Below are 24,034 nucleotides of genomic sequence, written 5' to 3'. Positions count from 1 at the left end.
TGTTCAGGAACAAGGATCTCCTCGTTTTCTTCCACTTTGGGTTGCTCATCAGGCTCCCCATCATCAGGCACATCACCTTTAAAAGGTTTCAAGAGACTCACATGGAATACATTGTGAATCCTCCAAGTATCTGGCAGTTTCAATCGGAAGGAGACATCATTTATATTCTCAGTAATCTGGAAAGGTCCGTAGTATCTCATACTAAGCTTTGGAAAAAGCCTCTCCTTTCCCTTTTTCTTTCGTAGGCGTGCCTTCTCAAAACGTAAGAGCACCCAATCATCCTCCTTCAATTCCATGTCGCGACGATGGCGATCCGCTGCCTTTTTTTGTCGTTCTTGAGACTTCTGCAAAGTCTCGCGAACCTTGGCAAAAGCCGTATCCAAATCTCGCGAATATTCATCCGCTTCAAATATTTAATCTTTCGTGCTCAGGAAGGATGGAACCTTCGCAGCATTTTCAACAATCTCAAATGGCGTCTTCCCCGTCGAAGAGTGTATCTTGTTATTGTAGGCAAATTCCACCAAAGGTAAGTTCTTTTCCCATTGAGTCTTCTAATCCGAGATACAAGACTTCAATAAATCTAGAACCACCGAATTGGCAATCTCAGATTGCCCGTCAGTTTGCAAGTGGAACGATGACGAGAACTGCAACCGCATGCCAATGTTCTCCCAAATTGCCTTCCAAAACAAACTCATAAATCTGGGGTCTCTGTCGGAGACAATCGTCTCAGACGTGCCATGTAATCGGAAAATCATCGTGATCATTCTGTGTTCTCGAGAGATCAAAAATGAAATCCATTTCAATATTTTCCTAGGGGCGGGTGGGTATAGGTAAAGGCTGTAACAATTTGTGTGCCTTATGCCTGTCAAACTTGACCTTCTGGCATACTGCGCACAAACTCTTCCACATCCTTTTTGAGTCTCGGCCAAAAGAAGTATCTCTCTATCCCTTCATGGTGGTAGCAATGCCGCGGTGACCCGTAAAAGGTGGACAGTGGCATTCAGTCATAACCTTTTCCCACAACAGCTGTGTAACGCACAACATAGTCTTTCTCAACAAGTAGCCTTCCCGAAGGGAGTATCCAGCTACTGTCTCCCCATCCCGTATCCGTGTGAAAATATGTGCAAAATCTGTATCTGTGGCATACTGATCGACCATATCCTCGAAGCTCCTATGATGTATCGCGGAAATAGCCAGAACCAACGGTTTCTGAGACAAAGCATTTGCCACCACATTCTTCTGTCCCTGCACATGGAGAATCTGGAAGTGAAACTGTGACAAGATGTTCGCCCACCGCATCTGCTTTTCCAAAAGCTGCTTCTGTGGCAAGAAGTAGCGCAAACTCTGATGGTCTGTAAAGACAGTAAAATCCGCTCCGAGTAGGTAATGCCGCCACTGAGTAAGAGCATGGATAACCACCAAAAGCTGTTTCTCATAAATCTGTGCTGTCATCTCCGGCCTAGAGAACAATCGGCTCTCATAAGCAAAGACATGGCCAGACTACGACCATAAGCATCACAAAATACTTCAAATGACTTCTGCAAGTCCGACAAAGTCAAATCTGGTCCTGTAGTCAATTTCTCTTTCAATGTCTGAAAGGCAGTCACCTCTGTGGATCCCCACGTGAAAGGGACTCCTTTCTGTACCGCCTGTAATACGAACACATTCTTCAAATCGGGCCAATCACGTATAGTCTCTATCTTGGCCGAATCCACTTGCACTCCTGCTGCTGAGACAAAGTGTCCCAAAAAGTCTCTGAAGTAGATGATCTCCGTGTTCTGCCTCATTCTTGGAGAAAACAATGATATCATCAAAGAAAGTGCCAACAAATAGCTTGTACTCTCGAAAAATCCTGTCCATCATTGGTTAAGCCAAAAGGCATCAGAAATCTGTTCTTGATGGTGATTTTGTTGAGAGCTCTATAATCAATGCACATTCTCCAAGATCCGTCTTTCTTAAAATCCAACAACAGTGGAGAGCAATACGGTGAAGTACTATGCTGGACAAGACCCTTTTCCAAGAGGTCTTTCACTGGGTTCATAATCTTTTGAGTCTATACTCGGCTCACACTGTAAGGTGGCCGGTTCGGTGACGTGCTTCCAGGTATCAGGTCAATGGTCTGATCTTCAAGCCCTCTAAAAAGCAATCGGCATGAGTGTGGAGAAAAATCTTGGCGTTCTTTTGATCAGGTCAAAACATATTCAACCTTTATCATCGTTTAGTTCTCTCCCAAAAGAATGAGTAAAGAAACTGAAGTTCAAGTACAATTCTCTGAGCCCTTCATTTATCAAAGTCGCTTTCTTGGCCCGGTAGTCAACCACGATGTAGTTCTTGTGGTTCCAAGGATCCTGAGTAGAACGTCACTCGCGGGCCTTGAACACCCCTGTTATTGTAAACGAAGTTTGCCAATGCTCGGTGTAATGGCAACATCCCATCCGGGTGCCAGTTTAACTACCTCCGCCTGTGGCGTCAGTCTGTCAGGCGTAATTCCAAATCAAGCCGCCAATTCCAAGTGAAAAGAAGTTGGCCTTGGCTCCTTCAAAAGAGCTTCCTGATCCTTCACTTTGCCCCAAAAGCGGCAAAGTTTGTACTTTCATTCATTAGATTCGGTGCAGGTTCCACGCCATGTGGTACCAGTTCTGCTTTTCTATCTGCCTTTTCTGCCACGTTCCTCAGCTGCTCTCGAACTCTCAGGCTTGTCATCGTCTTTATCATTCTGTTCTTTCTGTGCCTTTTTAGGGCACTTCCCGGAGATATGTCCCTGTTCCCCGCATCCAAAGCACTTCGCCTCTCTGATGAAGCGAGCTCTCTCCTCAGGAGTAAGCTTGGGTCGTGCATCCTTTTTCTCTGGATTGCCCTTTTTCTTTCTACTTTCATTCCCAGAAGTCTGTTAGGCTCGTTGTGTCATGCCCTCATCTGTGGGGTAGGTTAGACTGCCAGAGTGAATGGCAAAGCCCCGCTTCACATGACTCATCAACTCCTGAATGGAAGCTGACTTCTGTTCCAAGCAGTGATCTCGGATCTCTGTAGGTAGACCCAAGGTAAACCGCTCAATCTTCTCTCTGAACGAGATCTTCTTGAATGAAGAGGCGGATAGAAAAGAGCTCCAGAATCTTTCACAATAAGCATTGATTGTATCTTTCTTGGTCATCGGGAGATGGTTCCAAGCAGCTCGTACATCTCGTTCATATTCTTGCGTCAACCAAGAAGAAATAAAAAGCTTCTTAAATTTCAGCCATTTAACTGGCGCAGTCTTGTTTAAAAGAAGCGTGGACCACCAAGTACGAGCATTCCCCTTAAAATAAGAGACAACTCTCCGAATCTTGGAGTGCTCTGAATAGCGTCCTCCCATGAAAGCGATGTCAAACTGCTGTATAAAAGACAAAGCCTTGGAAGCATCTGAGTATCTTGAAAAAGTATCAAACTTAATCGAGTGGCCACCTTCCTTAAACTCTCGCACTTTCTTGCTTTTATCTTCGAGAAAGTCATACTGGTTGGCTTTGTAAAAATTCTTCTTGTTCGCATAAAAGTTTCCGTCGTCCGAATCTGAGCTGTCTGTAGGCAAGTCCTCAGTAGAACTGTCAGTCTCTGGGTGAGATTTAGTCTTCTTTTGCCTTTTTCTTGCCCTTTCCGAAGCTTTGTTTCTTGCTTCGCTTTTACCTTTTCTGTCTTCTTCGCTCGAATCTGAAGAGCTAGAAGAACTATCTGAAGAAGAAGAAGAAGAAGAAGAAGAAGAACCGGGTACTCCTTCAAATCGAACACGCTTCTTTTGTTTCTTTGCCTTGTCAAATGTCGACTGACGACCCAAATATCCCGGGAAGTCAATGCTTTTCTTCTGCTTTTTGCCGTGCTTTTTGGCTTTCGTTTGCGCGTCAAAAAGCTGAGCAATCCGTGCATCAATCACCTCTTGTAATTCCTTCTCTGAATACTGTTTGTGATCAGAAGGTTTCTTGAGAGCGGGTTTCAGGGGTGGTGTAGTGGTTTTCTGCCCCACTGCGCATGCACTTCCTGAAAAGTAGTCTCGCTCATATATTTTGCCAATTTCGGATCCTTCGCAAAACTGAGCATCATCTTTGTTGCATCGCCGATCAATTGATGACGCTTCATCTCTCTTTGCTCCGTCTGAGTAGGCCGAGGCGGGCCATACTCTCTGTCGGAATCTTCGTTGTGATCCCTGCCTGCATCTCCAGATGCTGAGGGAGTCGACTGATCCTTGCGTGAAGCCATAGGTGCTGCGGAAAAAATAAATTGGGGATCGGATTTCCGTAGAATAGAAATCGGCCGTGCTCTGATACCACTATAACAGACTTGGACACTCCCAAGTCAAGAATCAATTGCGACAACACCAAATAACCACTTCAAAACAATTCACATATCACAATAGATTTGCACTGGCTCGGCGGAGTTCCGTGCCTAGAGATGTTGGCCCCAAAGACTGGCGCCCCTTTCGGTATTTCTTTTTGTATTAATCAGTTCAAAGTACAAGAGAATGGCTCGGGTTTCACTCTTAGACTCTGCGTCCAGATGCTCTGAGAAGTGAGGGCCTCACCACCAATTTAATGGTTACAAGGGATGCCCAAAAGCAGAGCCCCAAAAGCTTAAAAGCAAAAGCAAATTCTCTCTCTCTCTCTCTCTCTCTCTCTCTCTCTCTCTCTCTCTCTCTCTCTCAATGAGAGTTAAAATAAAGCAATTCAACTCTTTCTCTCTTCCAAAATCCTTGCGTAGCAAAAAGCTAGGATTTGCGTCATTCATTAAATTTTTTTTTTCTGCTTCCGCGATTTTCGGAAATTAGGTTTTTTTGGTAGAAATTAGGGTTTGCAAGAATTTTAGGGTTTCTGGCAGAAATTAGGGTTTCTGCTGTCTGTAGCCACATCATCACTTTGTGACAAGAACTTGCATCAGTGTCTTGTTTTAGATTGTGCAATCAATAGCATCGACTTCTTTCCCCACCGAGAGGGGGGTCCTTGGAGGAGGATTTGACAACTTGTCTGGTGTCGTATTCTTCTCTCTCTATCTCTTAGTCTCAGTACTTTCATGCACAGTGTTTACCCACTTTGTTTGTGATCATTTGCACTCTCACTAAAGGAACGGAAGGGTCTTCCTTCCATAAGTAAAAGGAATCCTTGAGCACAGTTCGCAGCACTCATCTTGAGCAAAGTTCAACATTCACTTGTGCTGCACCTTACACTTCGGGTCCTTTGGCTGATGCTAGCTCTTTCCACAGCACAGCAGTACACTTGGGGGCAGCTGCTTGTCCACTCTCACGGGCCGTGCATTACAGTTTGAGCTATCGTCGACCAACAGGATGACAGTGATACAGGGGGGTCGACCTACACACCAGCCTGCTTTAGAGCTTACTCCACATGAGTGGTGCAGTGAGAGAGGTGTGTTGGGAAATCGTCTGTGGCTTGACACTGGTTCATCTGGCGGGCCCGTTGCTTCCGCATCTTTGAGGGTCGCCTTGTGCCACCAGCAGAGACTATTCGAGATTTTTGATTGGAGCTGATCCATACTCTCGGGGGACAGTTCGAGAGACTTGAGGGCAGCTCCGACCGCTTGCGGGAGCGTAGAGAGGCGTTCCTTCGACTCTAGCGCCCCGGGCCTTTCTTCACCATGGTCCGGGGTGTGCTCAGATGGCACTACCATCCACATGTGTGGCTTTTCCCTCCTGATTTAGCCCTCATTGTACATATGCTGTTTTTTCATTGGGAGTCTCTCCCCTTATGATTGTTGTAGACCTCTCTAGTAGAGGTGGTTGTAGCCATATGGGCAGTTTGATTAACTAATAGAAGGATCTTTTTCTCGGAACTTCTTTTTTTCAGTTCACAAGAAAAATGTTATGATAAGAAATTTTTAGAGGCTCGAAGGTCAACAAAAATTAGAGCTGCTTCTCTCTTGACTTGTCCGCAGATAGGTGAGACTAGGGTCGTGCCAGCAGTAGCCAGTTGTGCTTAAATATAATTTCCAAGTTGAGGATAATTAATTTCAAGTTAGTCAGCAAAATGTTTTGATAGGAAAATTTTAGAGGCTCCAAGGTGGACTAGTGGCGAACATAGGAGAGACACTACAAGTGCGAAATGATTAGTAGCCTCGGCCTCTGGCAAGTAAGGCAAACCCAATGCTTGAGGTTCTTTGACGGTATACCAAAGCCTACCGCAGTGACAGTGCACAATTTTTGGCTGAAGTTGATTTACACTCATTGGACGGTATGATAGAATACAAGGTAGCTCCGATAGGGCCAAGAGGCGACTACATGCATTATCGAGATGTGGCAGCCTGGACTGCCACAAACTGTTGACGTGTCAAGCCACTGAAGAACAGAGCCAACCTGCAGATCCGGGACGAGGGGCCTAAACCCTAAGAGAAGCAGCAACAAAAGCAACAAAAGAAGTTTCCACTAACTTATGGGATCCAATCCGATGACTCGCATAGTTACCCGGAATGGGAAATTAGAATGGGGAAAGGCAACATGCATGACATGCCATTCCTTGTTTTGGATACTCACGTTTGAAACATGGAATGGGGATTCAGAACGGCAAACTAGGATTATGGGAACTCTATTGCACTCTCAAACTTATCTTGCGAGTACAATTTTCACTTGACTGCACTTGGGTTTGATTTTTGTTTCATTGCTGACTTGAGAGGTGAGTGAATGGCCGCCTGCCATCCAAAGTGGATCTCGCCAAGTGGTGATTCTTGAGAAACTTTGCCTATTGTGGATCCTTGGCGTTTTTCTGAGCATTTGATTCGCACAAATGTTAATCTGTATTGACGTTGGTGTCGAGGTCACTTGGTGGAGGAGGGTAGGCCGACTTCCTTTAGAACCTCCGTTGGTTTCTCCACTTGCTTACCGTACGATCATTTTTAACGACCGTGCTTTTTCAGCTAGAAGTTGATAGCACATGATTTGGGGGTTATTTTTACTGGATATAATAAGCCTAGGCATCCTTGAGTTTTTAACTAGAGACTCGAGTTTATTGCCATTGAGTGTTTTGGGCGTTAAAGAGATCGTGGATCATTGCACACTACTTCTATAGTGCCGCATAGGAGCACACTCGCTGTAAGTGACTCTTACCATCTCTCTCTATTGCTTTCTCTTGCTCTCTCCCTCCAAAATGCCTTCACATGAACACTTTGTCGCTGATTTTTTTGTCGCAGGTCCACCATGCCTCGCAAAGTAACGTACACACCAATGTTATTGGGCACTTAGTAGAAGTTGAAGAAGCAGGACACAGAAGGGCAGGCACTCGCAGCAGAGCAAGCAGGCACCCACATGTCCCAGCGTTTTCTCAAAGATCAGCCCAGCATTTTCAGCCACTACACCAGCGTTTTCAGTTTTCAGCCCTTAGCCTCGCGAGAACCCGCTCCCACCCGGTCGCAGATCCTCGCCAGTTTCCCCGTCAAGACCTAGATCAGCCTAGCATTTTCAGAATTCAGCACATCAGCCTGGCGTTTTCAGATTTCAGCCAGATCAGCCAGCGTTTTTGCATTTCAGCCCTAGTCCGGCGAGCAGTTGCAAATTCAGGCCGCAGTACCGTCACAACATCAGATCCCTAAGCAGAGCATCTAGCGTTTTCAGTTTTCAGCCATTGACGCCGTTGTCGTCAACACCATCATCGTCGACACCATCGTCATCGTCAACATCGTCATCGTCATCGCAATCCCTATCTTGATGACGACACCTTCGTTGCCATTGTCTCAGATCCCGGACTTAACGACGACACCATCGTCGTCGTCGTCGACATCGTCGTCATCAAGTTCACAGCATCTAGACCCATTGCATAGACCTCTCTCGCCGTAGAGAGGGGGGCCCTTGGAGGGGGGTTTGAGAACCATCTGGTGTCGTATTCTTCTTCTCTCTCTCTCTCTCTCTCTCATTCTCAGCACTTTCATTCACAGTAGCATTCACTTCGTTTGTGATCATTGCACTTTCACTCTCTCTCTAAGAAGAACGAAAGGCAGTGTAACATGGAACATGCAAAACGCAACGCAAACGTTCCAAAACGGCGTTCCAGATGAGTCTTGTTCTCGAAATGGAGTCGGGAACGGAACACCGCTCCAGAACGTGGTGGAATTGGAACGATGCTTCGGAACGGGGGGGGGACATGAGGCGAAACGGCAGAACGGGCAAAAGTTGGCATTTGGGGACAAAAAGTAGGAATTTGCAGGCAGATTTGGGGTTGTTTGGGGGACATATTTGGGATAATTTGAGGGCAAGTTTGGGGTTGTTTAGAAGTTGATTCGGGACTAAGCTGAATGGAGGTAATTCAAGCCTTACTTTAGTTGACCGTTCTGGCCTTGTTCCCGTTCCGTCCCCCCTCCTCCTCCCCGTTCCCGTCCCGTTCTAGACCCTCCTGTTCCCGTTCCGGGTAACTATGTATGACAAAAGGCTCTCCCGTCGTTAAGTTAAAGGAACCCTTGAGTACAGTTTGGAGCACTCATCTTGAGCACTATCAACATTCACTTCCGATGCACCTTACATTGGTATCAAAGCTCTTTGGCAGTGTTCTGTATCACTCAAGGAAAGAACCACATAAATGTTTTTGCTGGTTTCGATCGCACGTAACCCAAGTGCACTTGGGCGTGTCGATTCCTAATCGTGTTCTTGAAGAGTGGCAGGTAACCCAAGAAAGAAGGGCTTGTCAAGCGTTCCCTTGTTCCTATTTCACTCATTGAGAGCAGACCGTACACTTAGCGGCCGGCCAATCGACGTGAGGTGGGAAAAAGCAACTTTGGTGTGAGCGTGAAGGCCGCCGCAGATTAATACAAAAAGACATACCGAAAGGGCGCCAGTCTTTGGGGCCAATATCTCTAGGCACGGAATTCCGTCGGGCCTGTGTCGAATCAATTGTGAATTGTGAAGTATTTTCTTGTGGTGTCGTGGTTGAATCTTGACTTGGAGTGTCCAAGTCTGTTATAGTGGTATCAGAGTACGACTGATTTCTCTTCTATGGGAAATCCGATCCTTTTTACGCGGCACATATGGCTTCAAACAGAGATCAGTCGGCTTCCTTTGCATCCGGAGATGCGGGAAGAGATCACAACAAAGATTCACGCGAGAAGTACGGCCCGCCTAGGCCTACTGAGGCGGAGATCGAAGAGATGGAGCGTCGACGATTGATCAGCAATGCAACAAAGATGACGCTTAATTTTTGCGAAGGACCCAAAATTTGCAAAATATATGAGCCAGAACTCTTTCGATGAGGTGCACTCACAATGGTGGCAGATCACAGAACCACCCCTCAAACCGGCTCTCAAGAGACAACCTACTCCCAGGATGTACACCGAGCAAGAATTAGAAGAGGTGGTTGATGCACGAATTGCTCAGCTTTTTGACGCGCAGAACAAAGCTAAAAAGCATGACAAAAAGTCGAAGAAAGGCGCCAACTTCCCGGGTTATTTGGGTCATCAGTCTACATTTGAATCGGCAAGAAAGCAGAAGAAGCGTGTTCGATTTGAAGGAGTACCCAGTTCTTCTTCTTCTTCTGACAGTTCTTCTAGCTCATTTGACTCGAGCGAAGAAGAGAGAAAAGGCAAAAAGCGAAGCAAAAAGCAAAGCTTCAAAAAGGGAAAGAAAAAGGCAAAGAAGCCTAAATCTTGCCCCGTGGTTGACAGTTTTACAGAGGACTCGTCTTCAGATAGTTCGGACTCTGATGACAACAGCTTTTACGCAAAGAAGAATTATTTTTATAAAGCTAAAGAGTATGACTTTCTGGAAGACAAAAGCAAGAAAATCCGAGAGTTTAAGGAAGGTGGACAGTCAATTCAATTTGACACGTTTTCTGGTTATAGAGATGCTTCGAAGGCTTTGTCTTTCGTACAACAGTTTGACATAGCTTTCTTAGGAGGGTGTTACTCAGAGCACTCCAAGATTCGGAGGGCTGCCTCTTACTTTAAGGGGAATGCTCGAACTTGGTGGTCTACGCTTCTATTAAACAAGACAGCGCCAGTTAAATGGCTGAAATTCAAAAGACTTTTATTTCTTCTTGGTTGACTCAAGAGTATGAATGCGACATACGAATTGCTTGAAACCATCTTCGGATGACCAAGAAGGATACAACGGACGCTTATTGCGAGAGATTTTGGAGCTCTTTTCTACGCGCCTCTTTATTTAGGAAGATCTCGTTCAAAGAACAAATTGAGCGGTTTACCTTGGGTCTTCCTACAGAGATCCGAGATCACTGCTTAGAACAAAAGTCAGCTTCCATTCAGGAGTTGATGAGTCGTGCAAAATGGGGTTTTGCCATTCATTCAGGAAGTTTGATCTACCCCACAGATGAATTCATGACGCAAAGAGCCGAACAGACTTTGAAAAATAAAAGTAGAAAGAGGAAGAGCAACCCAGAAAAGAAAGAAAAGGATGCACGACCCAAACTCACTTCTCAAGAGAGGGCTCTCTACATCAAGGATGGAAAGTGCTTTGGATGCGGAGAAATTGGGCATATCTCCGCAAAGTGCCCTAAAAAGGCCCAGAAAGAACAGAACGACAAGGACGATGAGAGGCCTGAGAGTTCGAGAGCAGCTGAGGAATGTGGAAGAAAAGGCAAGATGAAAATAGGATTGGTTCCAGATTGCGCGGGTACTGATTCCAGCACGATGAACGAGAGTACAGAACTTTGTCGAGCTTGGGGCAAAGTGAAAGACCAAGAAGACCTGATCTTCTTTGATGGAGGAGCCAAGGCCACCTTCATTTCACCGAAATTGGCGGCGCGGCTCGAGATCACTCCCGATTGGCTGGGACCACTTGCAGAGGCAGTTCTAGCGGCACCCGGCAGGGACGTAGCCATTACACGTGTCATTGGCAAACTTCGGTTGCATTGTCAGGGGTATTTGGGGCATGAGGACTTCTACATAATGCATTTGGAAGGTTGGGATGTCCTCTTGGGAATTCCTTGGTACCACAAGAACAACGCCGTGGTCGACTATCGTGCGAGGAAAGCGACTTTGACCACACAGAAGGGCAGAACCATTGTATTCGATGTAGAACTTAAGGGCGAGTCTGTTTGTATCGGCTTCGGTCATTTCAAAATTAATGAAATCCGGTCTGTTTGTTTACTCGATCTTTTTGAAAGAGTTGAACGATGAGGATAGGACAAATATGTCTGAACTTGATAAAGAACGCCAAGATTTTCTCCACACTCATGCCGATTGCTTCTCAGAGGGCCTGCTAGGCGAGTTACCACCCGCTCGTCCTGAAGATCATACCATTGATTTGATACTTGGAAGCACACCGCCGAACCGGCCACCTTACCGTGTGAGCCGAGCCCAGAACGAAGAAATTATGAACCAAGTGAAAGACCTCTTGGAAAAGGATCTTGTCCAGCCTAGTACTTCGCCGTACAGCTCTCTAGTGTTATTGGTTTTGAAGAAAGACGGATCTTGGAGGATGTGCATCGATTATAGGGCTCTCAACAAAATCACTATCAAGACAGATTTCCGATTCCTAGAATCGATGATATACTTGATCGACTTCAGGGATCCTCGTGCTTTAGTAGGATCGACTTGAAAAGTGGATATCATCAGATCCGAATCGCGCCGGGAGACGTCTACAAGACGGCCTTTCGGACGACTTTTGGGTTATTTGAGTCTTTGGTGATGCCTTTTGGCCTAACCAATGCTCCTTCGACATTGAACCGGATGATGGACATGATTTTTCGAGAGTACAGACTATTTGTTGGCACTTTCTTTGACGCCATCATTGTTTTCTCCAAGGATGAGGCAGCACATAGAGAACATTTGCTTCAAGTCTTTCAGGCATTACAAGATCACAAGTTGGTGATTAATGCAGAGAAAAGTGAATTTTTCCTACCAGAGATACACTTTTTGGGACACATTGTCTCAGCAGTGGGAGTGCAGATGGACCCAGCCAAGATAGACTCTATCCGTGATTGGTCCGATTTGAAGAATGTCCATGAAGTTAGAAGCTTCTTGGGATTGTGTTTGTACTACAGGCGGTTCATTAGACAGTTTGCAGAGGCTGCTTCCCCTTTGCATATCTTGACACAGAAAAGAGTCCCTTTCTCGTGGGGACCCACAGAGGTGACTGCCTTTCAGACATTGAAAGAGAAATTGAATATGGGACCAGTTTTGACTTTGCCGGACTTGCAGAAGTCATTTGAAGTATATTGTGATGCTTGTGGTCGTAGTCTGGGTGCGGTCGTAATGCAAGAAGGCCATGTCATTGCTTACGAGAGCCGATTGTTCTCAAGGCTGGAATTGACAGCACATTTTTATGAGAGAGAGCTTTTGGCGGTTATCCATGCTCTTAATGAGTGGCGGCATTACCTACTCGGAGCGGATTTTCTTGTTTTTACAGACCATCAGAGTTTACGCTACTTCTTGTCACAGAAGCAGCTTTCGGAAAAGCAGATGCGGTGGGCAAAAATCTTGTCACAGTTTCACTTCCAGATTGTCCATATGCAGGGACATAAGAATTTGGTGGCGGATGCTTTTCTTGGAAGCCGTTGGTTCTGGCTATTTCCGCGATACATCATAGGAGCTTCGAGGATATGGTTGATCAGTATGCCACAGATACAGATTTTGCAGACATTTTCGCACGGATATGGGATGGGAGATAGTAGTGGAATATTCTATTCGGGATGGCTACTTGATGAAAACCATGTTGTGCGTTACACAGCCGTTGAGGGAAAAGGTTATGACCGAATGCCATTGTCTACCTTTTACGGGTTACCACGGCATTGCTACCACCTTGAAAGGGGTAGAGAGACACTTCTTTTGGCCGAGACTCAAGAAGGATGTGGATGAGTTTGTGCGTAGTTGCTTGGTATGCCAGAAGGTCAAGTTTGATAGGCATAAAGCACAAGGATTGTTACAGCCTTTGCCCATACCCACCCGCCCATTGGAAAGTATTGCAATGGATTTCATTTTTGATCTCCTGAGAACACCGAGTGGTCACGATGGTATTTGGAGTGTTATTGACAGATTTAGCAAGCAGACTCATTTCATTCTAGTGAAGAAAACAGTCAAGCTGGATCACTTAGCGAGACTGTTTGTGGCTCAGATCTTCATATTACATGGCATGCCCGAGACGATTGTCTCGGACAGGGACCCGAGATTCACGAGTTTGTTTTGGAAGGCAATTTGGGAGAACATTGGTACGCGGTTGCAGTTGTTGTCATCTTTCCACCCGTAGACTGACGGGCAATCCGAGATTGCTAATTCGATGGTTTTAGATTTATTGAAGTCTTACATCTCGGATCAGAAGACTCAATGGGAAAAGTATCCACCTTTGGTGGAATTTGCCTACAATAACATGATACACTCTTCGACGGGGAAGACGCCATTTGAGATTATTGAAGGAGCTGCGAAGGTTCCACCCTTCCTAAGCACGAAAGATAACATTTTTGAAGCTGATGAGTACACATGCGACTCGGACACGGCTTTTCCCAAGGTCCGCGAGGCTTTGCAGAAATCCCAAGAAAGACAGAGAAAGGCAGTAGACCGCCATCGTTGTGATTTGAATTGAAGGAGAATGATTGGTTGCTCTTACGTTTTGAGAAGACACGCTTGAGAAAGAAGAAGGGAAAGGAGAGGCTTTTTCCAAAGCTTAGTATGCGATACTACGGACCTTTCCAGATCTCCGAAAAGATGAATGATGTCTCCTTTCGACTGAAATTGCTTGACACTTGGAGGATTCACAATGCATTTCATGTGAGTCTCTTGAAACCTTTTAAAGGTGATCTGCCCAAAGATGGGGAGCTTGATAAGCAAACCCGAAGTGGAAGAAAACGAGGAGATCCTTGTTCCTGAACAAATATTGGCACATAAGGACAGAAAAAATAAGGTAAAGTCAGAAGGTGGTTCTTGCTTAAATTCAAGAACTATCCTGCATTGGATGCGAAGTGGATGGAGGAGGAGGACCTAGCAGATACTCCTCAAATCGTGAAACTTTACCTTGAAGCTTTTGGTTTATCGTAGTCTATTCCAAATGGAACCCCGAATTCAGCTTGGCCGGATATCTGGTGCAGTGGGTTTGCACAAGAGGGGAGTTACTCCGCTCCTTTGTCAACAGATGCCTGGGTTTTTTTTTGAATACTAGAGTCACTGATGTCTCTTTGAGCTTTAGGGATACTGAGAGCTGGCAGTATGCTGCTGTATAACTTTATGAAATGGAATTCCGGATAATATGAAACTGATTTGTTCTCGACTTGTTTAAGTGCAGGAACTGATAGACGAAATGATTGCAGCATTTTGGTCTGAATGATCTCGATAGACATGGTTGCAATAGGGATTAGTCAATCGGGCATCTATGAGGTCCTGAGTGGATCTAGATGTGATTGCTAATTGCATTGTCGATAAATTATGGTTTGAGATCCGAATGAATGTTGAATGTGATTTGTCATGTGATGTCCTGTGATGTCGTGTGATGTGACTGTCGATTGGTACATGTGCTAGATGTGTGTTCCTAGTGCGTCAGTACTAACAGTACTGTCTGCTAAGATAGTTTATGGCTTCTGTCTGTTTTGCAGGCGTAATCGAGGGCGATTACAATGCTTTCAAGAGGGGGGTATGTCACAAACTGGTGATGTGGCTGCCCAGTACACACACACATCCTCTCCTAGCATGGAATACAGCCTGGCTGAAAAAATGCAGCACCGAGAAAATTGCGCTGTTTTATTGACGTGGCAGGTCTGTACGGACAGTCCCGGAAATTGCAGCGCATATCACGGGTTTCCCAACTGCTGACGTGGCATATTTTATGTACGGAAAAACTGGCAGCTTTTCGGTGGCTTTGCTTTATTTTGGCTACGCAAAAGAGGAGAGAAATGAAATGAAATGAAATGTTATATTAACGTCTTCAAAAAGGCCAAAGTGACCTATGAGACCAAACTGATACAAAAGTGGTGAATCTGTTACAATGTCTGAAAAGTGTGAAAGTGTAAAAATAAATGCGAAAAAACTAAATACAAAGTATTAGATAAACTTCTTAGGAGCATTCTGGGTGTCTGGCTAGAATGCTTCTAATCCTTTGTTGTAGTCTCCTCCGGTGAAGTGTACTTCTGCATCTCGGTCGTGGTCGTCTCGATTTCCTAAGCTCAATCGCCCTGTCCATGAGGGTGCCTTTGGTATGAATGTGGGTACTCCTTTGTGCTCACTGCTGGCCTCTTGCTTCTCCTTCCATTCCTGCATCTCTCGATCCGAAGAAATCTGTGATCTGCCTCTGAGGCTGTAGTGCTCTTTGTCTTCTCATTAGATTATCCCTGTGCCGATGTAGTTCCAGTAGGTACATGCCTAAGCACCTTTGATCTTGGTATTGCATGACTCTATCTAGAGGTCCAAAGCCTTCTTTGAATAGGCAATGGAAACGCCCACGTATCTCATAGTATACGGTGCAATGGCATATGTAGTATAATTCTGTCTCCGGCTCCATTCCGCATAACTTGCAAATTCTGCTCTCAGGTGGGATTCCCCTAAATCTGCCAAATTCAATCTCCAGCTGGTGTGAGGATGTACGAATCTGACCAATAGCACATCTCAAACCATGAGACAGGCGGGTATCCATGTAGCTCGGGCGAATCACAAAACCATCTTCCGATAGCTGTAGGAAGTTTTCTTTGTAGTCGGCCATCTTCCTGCCCAATTCTTGTGTAGGGTCTACCCATGTCCTCTTAGTGTCCAACTGTATAAGATCCTGGCGGATGATTTTATTAATCTCCGTTCGTATGATTGCCAGTGATGGAGCCTCAAGAGAGTATTGGAAGGGGGGTAATCTTTCCATATTGAACCCGTGTCTCTGAAACCACGAGGACAGTTGCGCATACCAGCATGATGTATCTCCTTTCATTGCTAATTGTCGAGAGGATTCGAGGGCCAATCTAGTATATCGGCAATTATTTGTATCCCATAAACCATGCATAAAGGACATTGATCTGGTGAGAGCTTCAATTTCTATCGGAGGGGCAGCTAGTTCCGCTCGGGTAATCGTGTGTGGTACGGAGGTCTTGGCTCTAATCATTCGGGAAATCATAGATACCAAAGGTCTCTCCTTTGACTTCCAATTATCCTGATCCACAGATGGTCCCCAAATGTGGACCCCATAAAGCATAGCCGAAACCAGAGTATCAAAGAGCCAAAGTTTTGTTCGTGGTTCCTGAAACTGCACTTGTGAACACATCCTCTCCAACCCTCCCAAGGCCGCAGAGGCTCTGGACAATCTAGCATCCGCTGCTTTCTTAAGAGTAAACTTCGGTCCTGTAAATACCACACCAAGGTATGTGTATGCATCTGTGTACTCTACTGTATCCTGGCCATATGCAAATGTAGGTGCCGAGCTCCTAACCGACTGCGTTGTGTTTTACACCATAACTTTGGTTTTACCCAAATTTACCAACAGTCCGCTGTCCTCCGCGAATTTATGTAATGCATCTAACTGCCTCTGCATTCCATCTGGTGAGAGAGAGAGAGAGAGAGAGAGAGAGAGAGCATGTGAGAGATAGAGAGCTTTTGCTTTATTTGGCAAGGCTTTTGATTTTTAGCTTTTGGGGCTCTGCTTTTGGCATCCCTTGTAAACCCTTTAAATAAGTGGGCAGGCCTCCCACTTCTCAGAGCATCTGGACGCAGAGTGTGAGTGAGGGCCTCCCACTCACTTGTACTTTTGCAACAGATTAATACAAGAAGAAATACCGAAAGGGGCGCCAGTCTTTGGGGCCAATATCTCTAGGCACGGAACTCCGTCGGGCCAGTGTCGAATCAATTGTGAACTGTGAACTGTTTTGAAGTATTTTCTTGTGGTGTCGCGGTTGAATCTCGACTTGGAGTGTCCAAGTCTGTTACAGTTTGTTTGTCAATCTTGGTAAAACCAAGGTTATGGCCACCCCACAGTGGACCGGGAGATCAGCACCCGCATTCACATACGGCCATGAGACAGTGGAGTATACAAATGCTTACAACTACCTTGGGGTGGTCTTTAGTGGACCGGCATTTTCATTGAGGAGAGGAGCAGACACTAGACTGACCAGAGCATATGCAACATTAAGTGGATTCGAGAGGATGTGTTTACAGATTTAGTTTAAGGACCCTCGAACGAAGCTTTGGCTTTTTGACACTCTGGTGGCTTCAGCATTGCTATATGGAGTTCAGATATGGGGGCCTTCATTGAACCACCACGGGAGATACGACATGCTGGTATGGGGAGATGTCATCATGGTTTCAGGTACATGGTTTCAGCATGGACAGATTGCCCCCCTTCCAGTACTCACATGGTAACGATGCTGGATGCCCACAAAAATATAACAACATTTATGAAAAAAAGGTTATACATGGTGGGTTTCTATATAATGGATCCTTTTGGTCATGTAGGACCTGTGAATAGGCTCACAGGGGTTTCTGATGAAGATCCCCTATGCTACCCTAGACTTGCCTTTGCTTTGAAGTATCAACAACATGTCCCGCATGGCACAGAAAACCAATGAGAATTTGACATCTAACGTTTGAGGAAGGAAGACTAATTCAAAGCATTGGTGTGAGTATTGCTTAGAATTTATAGTTTGCATGATACCACCAAAGGAGCATTCTGGTTGTCTTATCTGACTGGATCTAGGAGCACCTCAAGTTTCAAAGTTCACAAGGGATTCGCATATTCCGAGGCTTGTCTTGGTTTTGCAAGATCATGCTCTGCAAGCGGTTCGACTCATTACTGTGTTTAATATCTATTTCAGCACACGGTTACATCTTGAAACATGAAGTTATTTACTTTGTTTCGCTATTAATTGGCGTACATCACACTTGAATGCATGTTTCCAGAATGTAACACTGCAGCCTTTCAAGGGATTTCGCATTGTTGTTCAAGCCGTTGAGAATACAAAGGACAAGGTTTGAAGAAAATTTTTCTTCGCAGGTTTTCAAGGAATGCCCCTATATTTTTTTGACTGGCACTGAATTCTAGTCAATTCTGGCAGATGATAGTATCTATCACAGGAGCTACTGGTTTTATTGGCAAAACTCTAGTGCAGAGGCTACTGTCAGGTCTGCCTGTATATGTGGTTGGAAGAACTTGACTTTTCTTAGCTGCTTCAACTTGGAGAACTTGGTTCAAATAGATAGAAATGCCTACATATTGTGAATAAGTTCGCTTTTTATTTGCTTACAGAGGGCCATAAAGTAAGGGTTCTTACACGCTCCGCATCAAATGCAGGCAAGACCTTTCCTGGTAAGCAGGTAACTTCAATATCTGAATAATTTGGCCATGACGATATGTTTGCAAGCGAGCATTTCCATGACATTTATGTTTATAAACTTGGGGTTGTTTTATGTTGAAACGCCTCTGTTTTCTCTATCAAGAAAGGTCTAGTGAAGTTTTGCGGGGACAACTTGGTATTGCAATATTGTGGCAGTTGTAGTCTTGATTTGAAACCTATGCTCACATATAAGGTTGCTTATGTTATTCTGCAAGTGATATGTCTAAACACTAGCATTAACTATGAATCTTCCATCATTGCTTGTGCATGCAGTACATACAGAATGGCTGTACTCAAGGCTTTTTTTGGCAAGGTGTGGGTTCTTTTCCATAACGTTACACAAACTATGTCAGCACTATGGGGGAGTATTTTCCCTTCAAGGATTATTGGTTGAACCTTGGACAGATATAGCCTCCTATCAGCTCTTTAGAAATGGAGGGCTAACTCAAAATGGGGCCTGTCTGGGCTGAGATAGTCATGCTCCAATTTCACTGTTTCCTTTCACAATCTCATCTTAAGGAACCTTTATAACCGTTTTTGGCCTCATAAGTAGATCCTTGAGAAACTGGAGCAGAAGCTTGAATTATGGGGAAGGTTTACAGGATTTTGTAAAAGAGTTGGTAAAGGTGCTTATTGTTTATAGAAAACACCGTCTGAAGCCAACCTGCAATGATCCACACATTTATTCTTTTAAGAAATCTTTGTTTTCCTGGAGTCTCTGTTGGAAGGTCCTAGCCATGACATGAAGTGAGGAGTTGACTGAAAAACCAATTTCAAATTTCTATCTTATTATGCGTACGCCCTTTCGTTTTAGATGCATGTGCCTTGCTATTGTGGACTTTTGTTGTGTATCTGTAGTGTCAAGGTGTGTGTGCCTTATTGTTAGTGGTTACTGGAGGAACTCCAGCTTCTTGATAATTTTTTTGTGATTGTGACTCTGTGTTCTTCTGTATTCATTTATTTACTTAAAAAATGTACGTAGGTTGTAAAAAGTGTTCCTAACTGATCGACAATCAAACCCTTATCCAAACATTTGTGATTTGTAAAGTTTTCCATCCTTGATGTACATATTCTTTTGCTCTTTTCTTGATGTTTAATTTACTGAGTAGTTTTTGCCAATTTTGCAGCAAGCGCTTATCCAGGAATTGAAATAGCAGAAGAACCCCAATGGGCCAAGCTGATTCAGGGTTCGACAGCAGTTGTCAATTTGGCTGGAACACCTATCAGTACTCGCTGGTCATCAGAAGTGAGGACTTATTTTCTGCTGAGTTACATTAATCTCTACAATTTGACATTTTGGTAGAAGGTTTTTAAATCTAGGGAGAACTTGGATTTTGTGTTTCAATCCATGCACTGACGTAATACTCCTCTTGAGATCATGTACAATGTATGTTTCTGTTTCTCCATGATCAGGTGAAGGCTGAAATTATGAGGAGCAGAGTACTTGCTACTTCGAAGGTAATGCTACTTCTCATTGGGTTGTGCCCTGGGAAAAAATTAATCACATTCTTATAGAGTATCAAATGGGTCCCGTGTCCTTGTGATCTGCTGCTTCTTTCATAGTAGCTTACCTGGTACATTTTCTTGGCGCCACGATTTTAAAAATAGAATCAGAGAGGATTACAAATAGTGCAGGATCAAGGTGACAGAAGCATTCATGGTGTTAATGCATGCCAATGACAATGTTAAATACACAATAGAGTACGCAATGGAGATAGAGTGTAGGCAAAACTAGATTGATTGATTTTTTAACTGAAAGTGTGTACAAAGTGCTCATTATATAGAGCTGGCTTAGGCATCTCATCTGGCATCACTGATGGCATCATACAGGGCTTCCAAGTCAGCCCATACAAGTTGCAAACACGTGGGTGACCTTTCACGCCACTTTAGAGGTCCATTAACTAAGTCTAGGTGAGTCCCCACCCTCTAGTAATGACCCCCTTAGTTACCCACACCCTTGAGTACCTTTTCCACATGCTACCACATGGCTTTGTGCCACATATGCATCCCAATAGGATAGAGAAGATACACACCAACATAGGACAAAGCTCACACCTTACAATTAGAAGAGCTTGCTAAGTGCATTAATTTCATTTTGTTGGTGTCTTGGATGATGAAAAGAAAAACAAGGTGAAAATCACCATGGCAGTGTGCACTGTCTCGGCCACTGTTCCTGCCCACTTTCTGGGTCCCTGTTCTGAGTGCCGTGCCCTGTTCTGGAAATGATGGCACCGCTTGCTTAGTTAATGCCCCTCTTACAAGAAAAAGGAAGAAAAGGTTTGCCATCATTTGCTTGCCATGTGGCTCTAATCCACAAGCTTTACCCAATGGTCCACAATTGCTCCCAAGAATTCCATTGTTTTATTAAGGCTTACGTAGGTCAAAAATGTGAACTCCTAAAATTTTCTCTTTGATTTCAGGTAGTGGACGCCATCAATGCTGCACCCAAAGAGCTGAGGCCTACAGTGCTAGTCAGTTCTACAGCTGTAGGTTTTTATGGTACAATCCCAAAACTTGACCGTTCTCTTTCAACTGAGACATGTTCATATCTGGTTGATAAAAAAATTATTTCATTGTAATTTGTGATCAGGGACCAGTGAAACACAGACTTTCGATGAATTCAGTTCTTCGGGAGCTGATTTCCTGTCCCAGGTAAGCACTATGGAGATACTTCTATTCTATGCCTCAGTTATTATTTAAATTTTCTGCCATGGTTCTGGTATGACAAGGATTGTGTAGTTGCATGCAGGTCTGCAGAGAGTGGGAATCGACGGCAAAGAACGTGGATGCAGATGTGCGACTGGTACTCATTAGGATTGGAATAGTTCTCGAAAATGATGGTGGAGCTCTAGGTAAAACATCCTGGTTTAAGTTTTATTATAAACCATGTCACCCTGTTATTTTCCTTAGGTGGCTGTGGCGCTTTCCCAATGGAAATATGATATTCATTTTTTGGCCTACATGAGACCTCAGTGAATCATGGAATTCTTTGGATCAATGGCTGGATAAAGCTTGTCCATTAGTGCTGCAGGGCAAGCTAATGATAACAAACCTTCTTTCTTCTTTTTCTTGTAAGAGGGGCATTAACTAAGCATTGTCTTATGTGTATGTAGGCCATGCGAGAGAGAGTCGACATTTGTTTTCTTATGTTTATAAAGAAGGGAGATTGAGTAGTGCACTTTCTTATCCTCTTATGTAGACCATTGTGCATTTTCGTGTCTATGTGTTGATGTATGCTCGTGTGTATGTGTGTGTGTGTATAGTGTGTTGTGTTTGTGAGCATATGTTAGAACCTAGTTCTACACCTACTATTGGGCACTGACGACGTTAGTGGGGATGTCGTGGTATTTAGTCAATACTATGCATGATGGAGCCGATGGTTATATTGTCTTGTGGGTGACCACCCTATACCTTGCACGTTCCTTTAAGGGTGAATCTGGGCTTATCCTGGATTCATCTAGATATATACATTGTTTTTTAGTTGCATTTGCATTGTTCAGTAAATGAACTTCCCCTTTGTCAATATTGTTGGACGTGTTTAAGATTTGCTCTTGAAAGTAGGTGAGAAAACCATTTGTAATTGCTCTTCTGTGATTGCTAGAGATCTTAGCTGTGCTTGGATTATTTACGGTCCTCTTGTTCGTTTTGCAGCTCAAATGATCCCGTTGTTCAGATTGTTTGCTGGTGGACCAATTGGTTCTGGAAAGCAATGGTACGAAACTGCTCCAAACATCACTATCTGTCATGTCACCTGTAGTTGAGGGACCACAGAGCACACATGGCATATGCAAATAGAGTGTGTAGAGCACGTGGTGGATGCATAGAGCTTGGGCATGGGCATGGAGTCCAATCCAGGCCAGATGGCCACAGGGGATGTAAACAGGCCTAGGACAGCCACATGGGTGTGTAGCCCGGCACACCGCAGGTCTGGTCATGCTCGGCCAATGGCCAGCCATGTCTGAACAGGCCAAGACCAGACTCTATATGTGGGACTGGACAAGTTCTTTGTGAGTGCTCCTGTGTACAGAGCTCCCTGGTAGAGAGCTCACCATGAGACGCCTATCATGACATAAATCCATTGCAACTTATATGGCTCACTCTTTTTTACAGGTTCTCTTGGGTTCATCGAGATGATTTGGTCAATCTGATCATGGAATCCCTTACAAATGCTTCTTATAAAGGTATCCTTTGTAACGTAGCGCATGACTTTTAACTCTCTTTGCTGAATGTTCTTGAATTATATTTTTGGCAAAAAGTAGACCTTTGGTTGTGATGTTTGGGGTGGTTCTAGGTGTCATCAATGGGACTGCCCCCAACCCTGTACGATTCTCAGAAATGTGTGATCAGCTTGGGGCTGCATTGGGACGACCGTCATGGCTGCCCGTCCCAGGGTTCATGCTGAAAGCTGTATTGGGTGAGGGTGCAGAGATGGTAAGCTCTCATGCTCTCATGTTGTGATTAAGTTTTGGCGCTCTGTTGATGATCAACACCCCTCCCCCCCACACACCCAAAAGCCCTCCAAAAAAACCATATAAATCAAATACTGAAATTGTCCACACACACACACACATACACAAATGTATAATAAGATAATATTGGTCTTTACTATTAAATCTGGTTTTGTAAATTAGAATTATCATGAGTAATTTGCTCATAATGTTCTATGCTAGTTCTCTTATTTTTCCAATTATTATTTTTCCCAGTTTTTTGACTAAGATTGAGTGAAATAACTAGCAAACATTAACCAAAAATTATGGGAGAAAACATATTCTAGGTTGTATAAACGTTTCCATGGTAAATCTATCCCATCCCCCCCCCCCCACCCCCACCCAAGCGCCAAACAACAAAACCACCAAAAGCTTAACTCGTCAATGTTTGTGCTTCTACAGGTGTTGAATGGTCAGAGAGTCGTTCCCAAGAGAGCCTTGGAACTGGGCTTCAAGTTCAAGTACCGATACATAAGAGATGCATTGCAAGCCATTGTGTCCTCATAGGAGCAGTGATAGATTGGCTTTCAGATCAGAGTTCCTTGCCTTGCCATTCCTTCACAAACTCGTAGACAAGGTCCTGAATTTCCATTTCATGTACAAACTTACATTTTGCATGCCCTTGCTTTTGTCTTTCCAGGTCATTTCTATGCAACCTTTGACTGTCTTTTTTTTGGGGGGGGAGCAACACAAAGGTCCTTATCCGATTACTCTCTTCAGAAATGGCAACAAGTAACAAGACAGTCCTATAAGAGTCTGTGGTCAAAGACACCAAAGAAAATTGTTACAATTTTGACCTCGTTTGACTGAATTTTCTTAATGGAAATAGTGTATGCTGTTTAAGTGGCCTTTTTGGGGATCCTTCACCATCCTTATTTTGAAAATTGGATGTCTCACCTTGATAACCAGAGTTTGAAGAGGGTTCCACATTTGAGGAGCCCTATCAATTGTTTGTCTTGCTTTTGTCCTTGGTGGAGTTCATTTGTTGCTGCATGCCTTTAGTTGCATTAGAAACAAATTCACCTTTTGTATGTGGAGGAGGAATCGCAAAAGCAAGTGATTGCAAGTTTGGCTTTAACCAGTTTGTGAGAGCAAAGAGAAAGATGGTTTTGTTGTAGAGCCTAGACTAGGATCTTAGCACCTTGATTGATCACCAAAGGGAGAAAACCTTTGGTCTATGCACATGAGGGCTGATGTATGTACCTTTCTCAAGAGATAATATCAAAGCACATACAGAGAGATTCGGATAGGCTGTAGTGGATGGATGGGGCTTGAAAAAAGTAGCCTTTAAATGTAATGTGAGCTTATGGGATGAGGGTACCATTTTTTAGGAGACTTTGGAAACTAGAC

General features: G+C 44.3%; 1 protein-coding gene across 2 annotated transcripts in view; it reads left to right on the top strand.

Annotated features, from left to right (window-relative positions):
• Positions 1-23,533, top strand: part of SULA (NAD(P)-binding Rossmann-fold superfamily protein) — a 46,740-nt gene extending 23,207 nt beyond the window's left edge. Inside the window, exons 2-13 of one of the 2 annotated variants that reach the window (XM_086493716.1) lie at positions 17,764-17,832; positions 17,919-17,985; positions 18,110-18,169; positions 19,325-19,443; positions 19,611-19,655; positions 20,618-20,696; positions 20,788-20,849; positions 20,947-21,049; positions 21,849-21,909; positions 22,308-22,378; positions 22,489-22,628; positions 23,087-23,533. In XM_086493716.1, coding sequence (XP_086349842.1) covers positions 17,764-17,832; positions 17,919-17,985; positions 18,110-18,169; positions 19,325-19,443; positions 19,611-19,655; positions 20,618-20,696; positions 20,788-20,849; positions 20,947-21,049; positions 21,849-21,909; positions 22,308-22,378; positions 22,489-22,628; positions 23,087-23,191 — 981 coding nt within the window. In that variant the 3' untranslated portion in view covers positions 23,192-23,533. Of the gene's footprint in view, positions 1-17,763; positions 17,833-17,857; positions 17,986-18,109; positions 18,170-19,324; positions 19,444-19,610; positions 19,656-20,617; positions 20,697-20,787; positions 20,850-20,946; positions 21,050-21,848; positions 21,910-22,307; positions 22,379-22,488; positions 22,629-23,086 lie in introns of both variants that reach the window. The other variant, XM_086493717.1, reaches the window with a different exon arrangement.
• The last annotated feature ends 501 nt before the right edge of the window (positions 23,534-24,034 follow it).

The sequence above is a fragment of the Adiantum capillus-veneris genome, chromosome 21 (assembly GCF_014529385.1).
Source record: "Adiantum capillus-veneris isolate H3 chromosome 21, ASM1452938v2, whole genome shotgun sequence".
NCBI classification, from domain to species: domain Eukaryota; kingdom Viridiplantae; phylum Streptophyta; class Polypodiopsida; order Polypodiales; family Pteridaceae; genus Adiantum; species Adiantum capillus-veneris.
The sequence above is the reverse complement of the archived record's forward strand: the minus strand, read 5'-3'. Positions and strand labels throughout refer to the sequence as shown.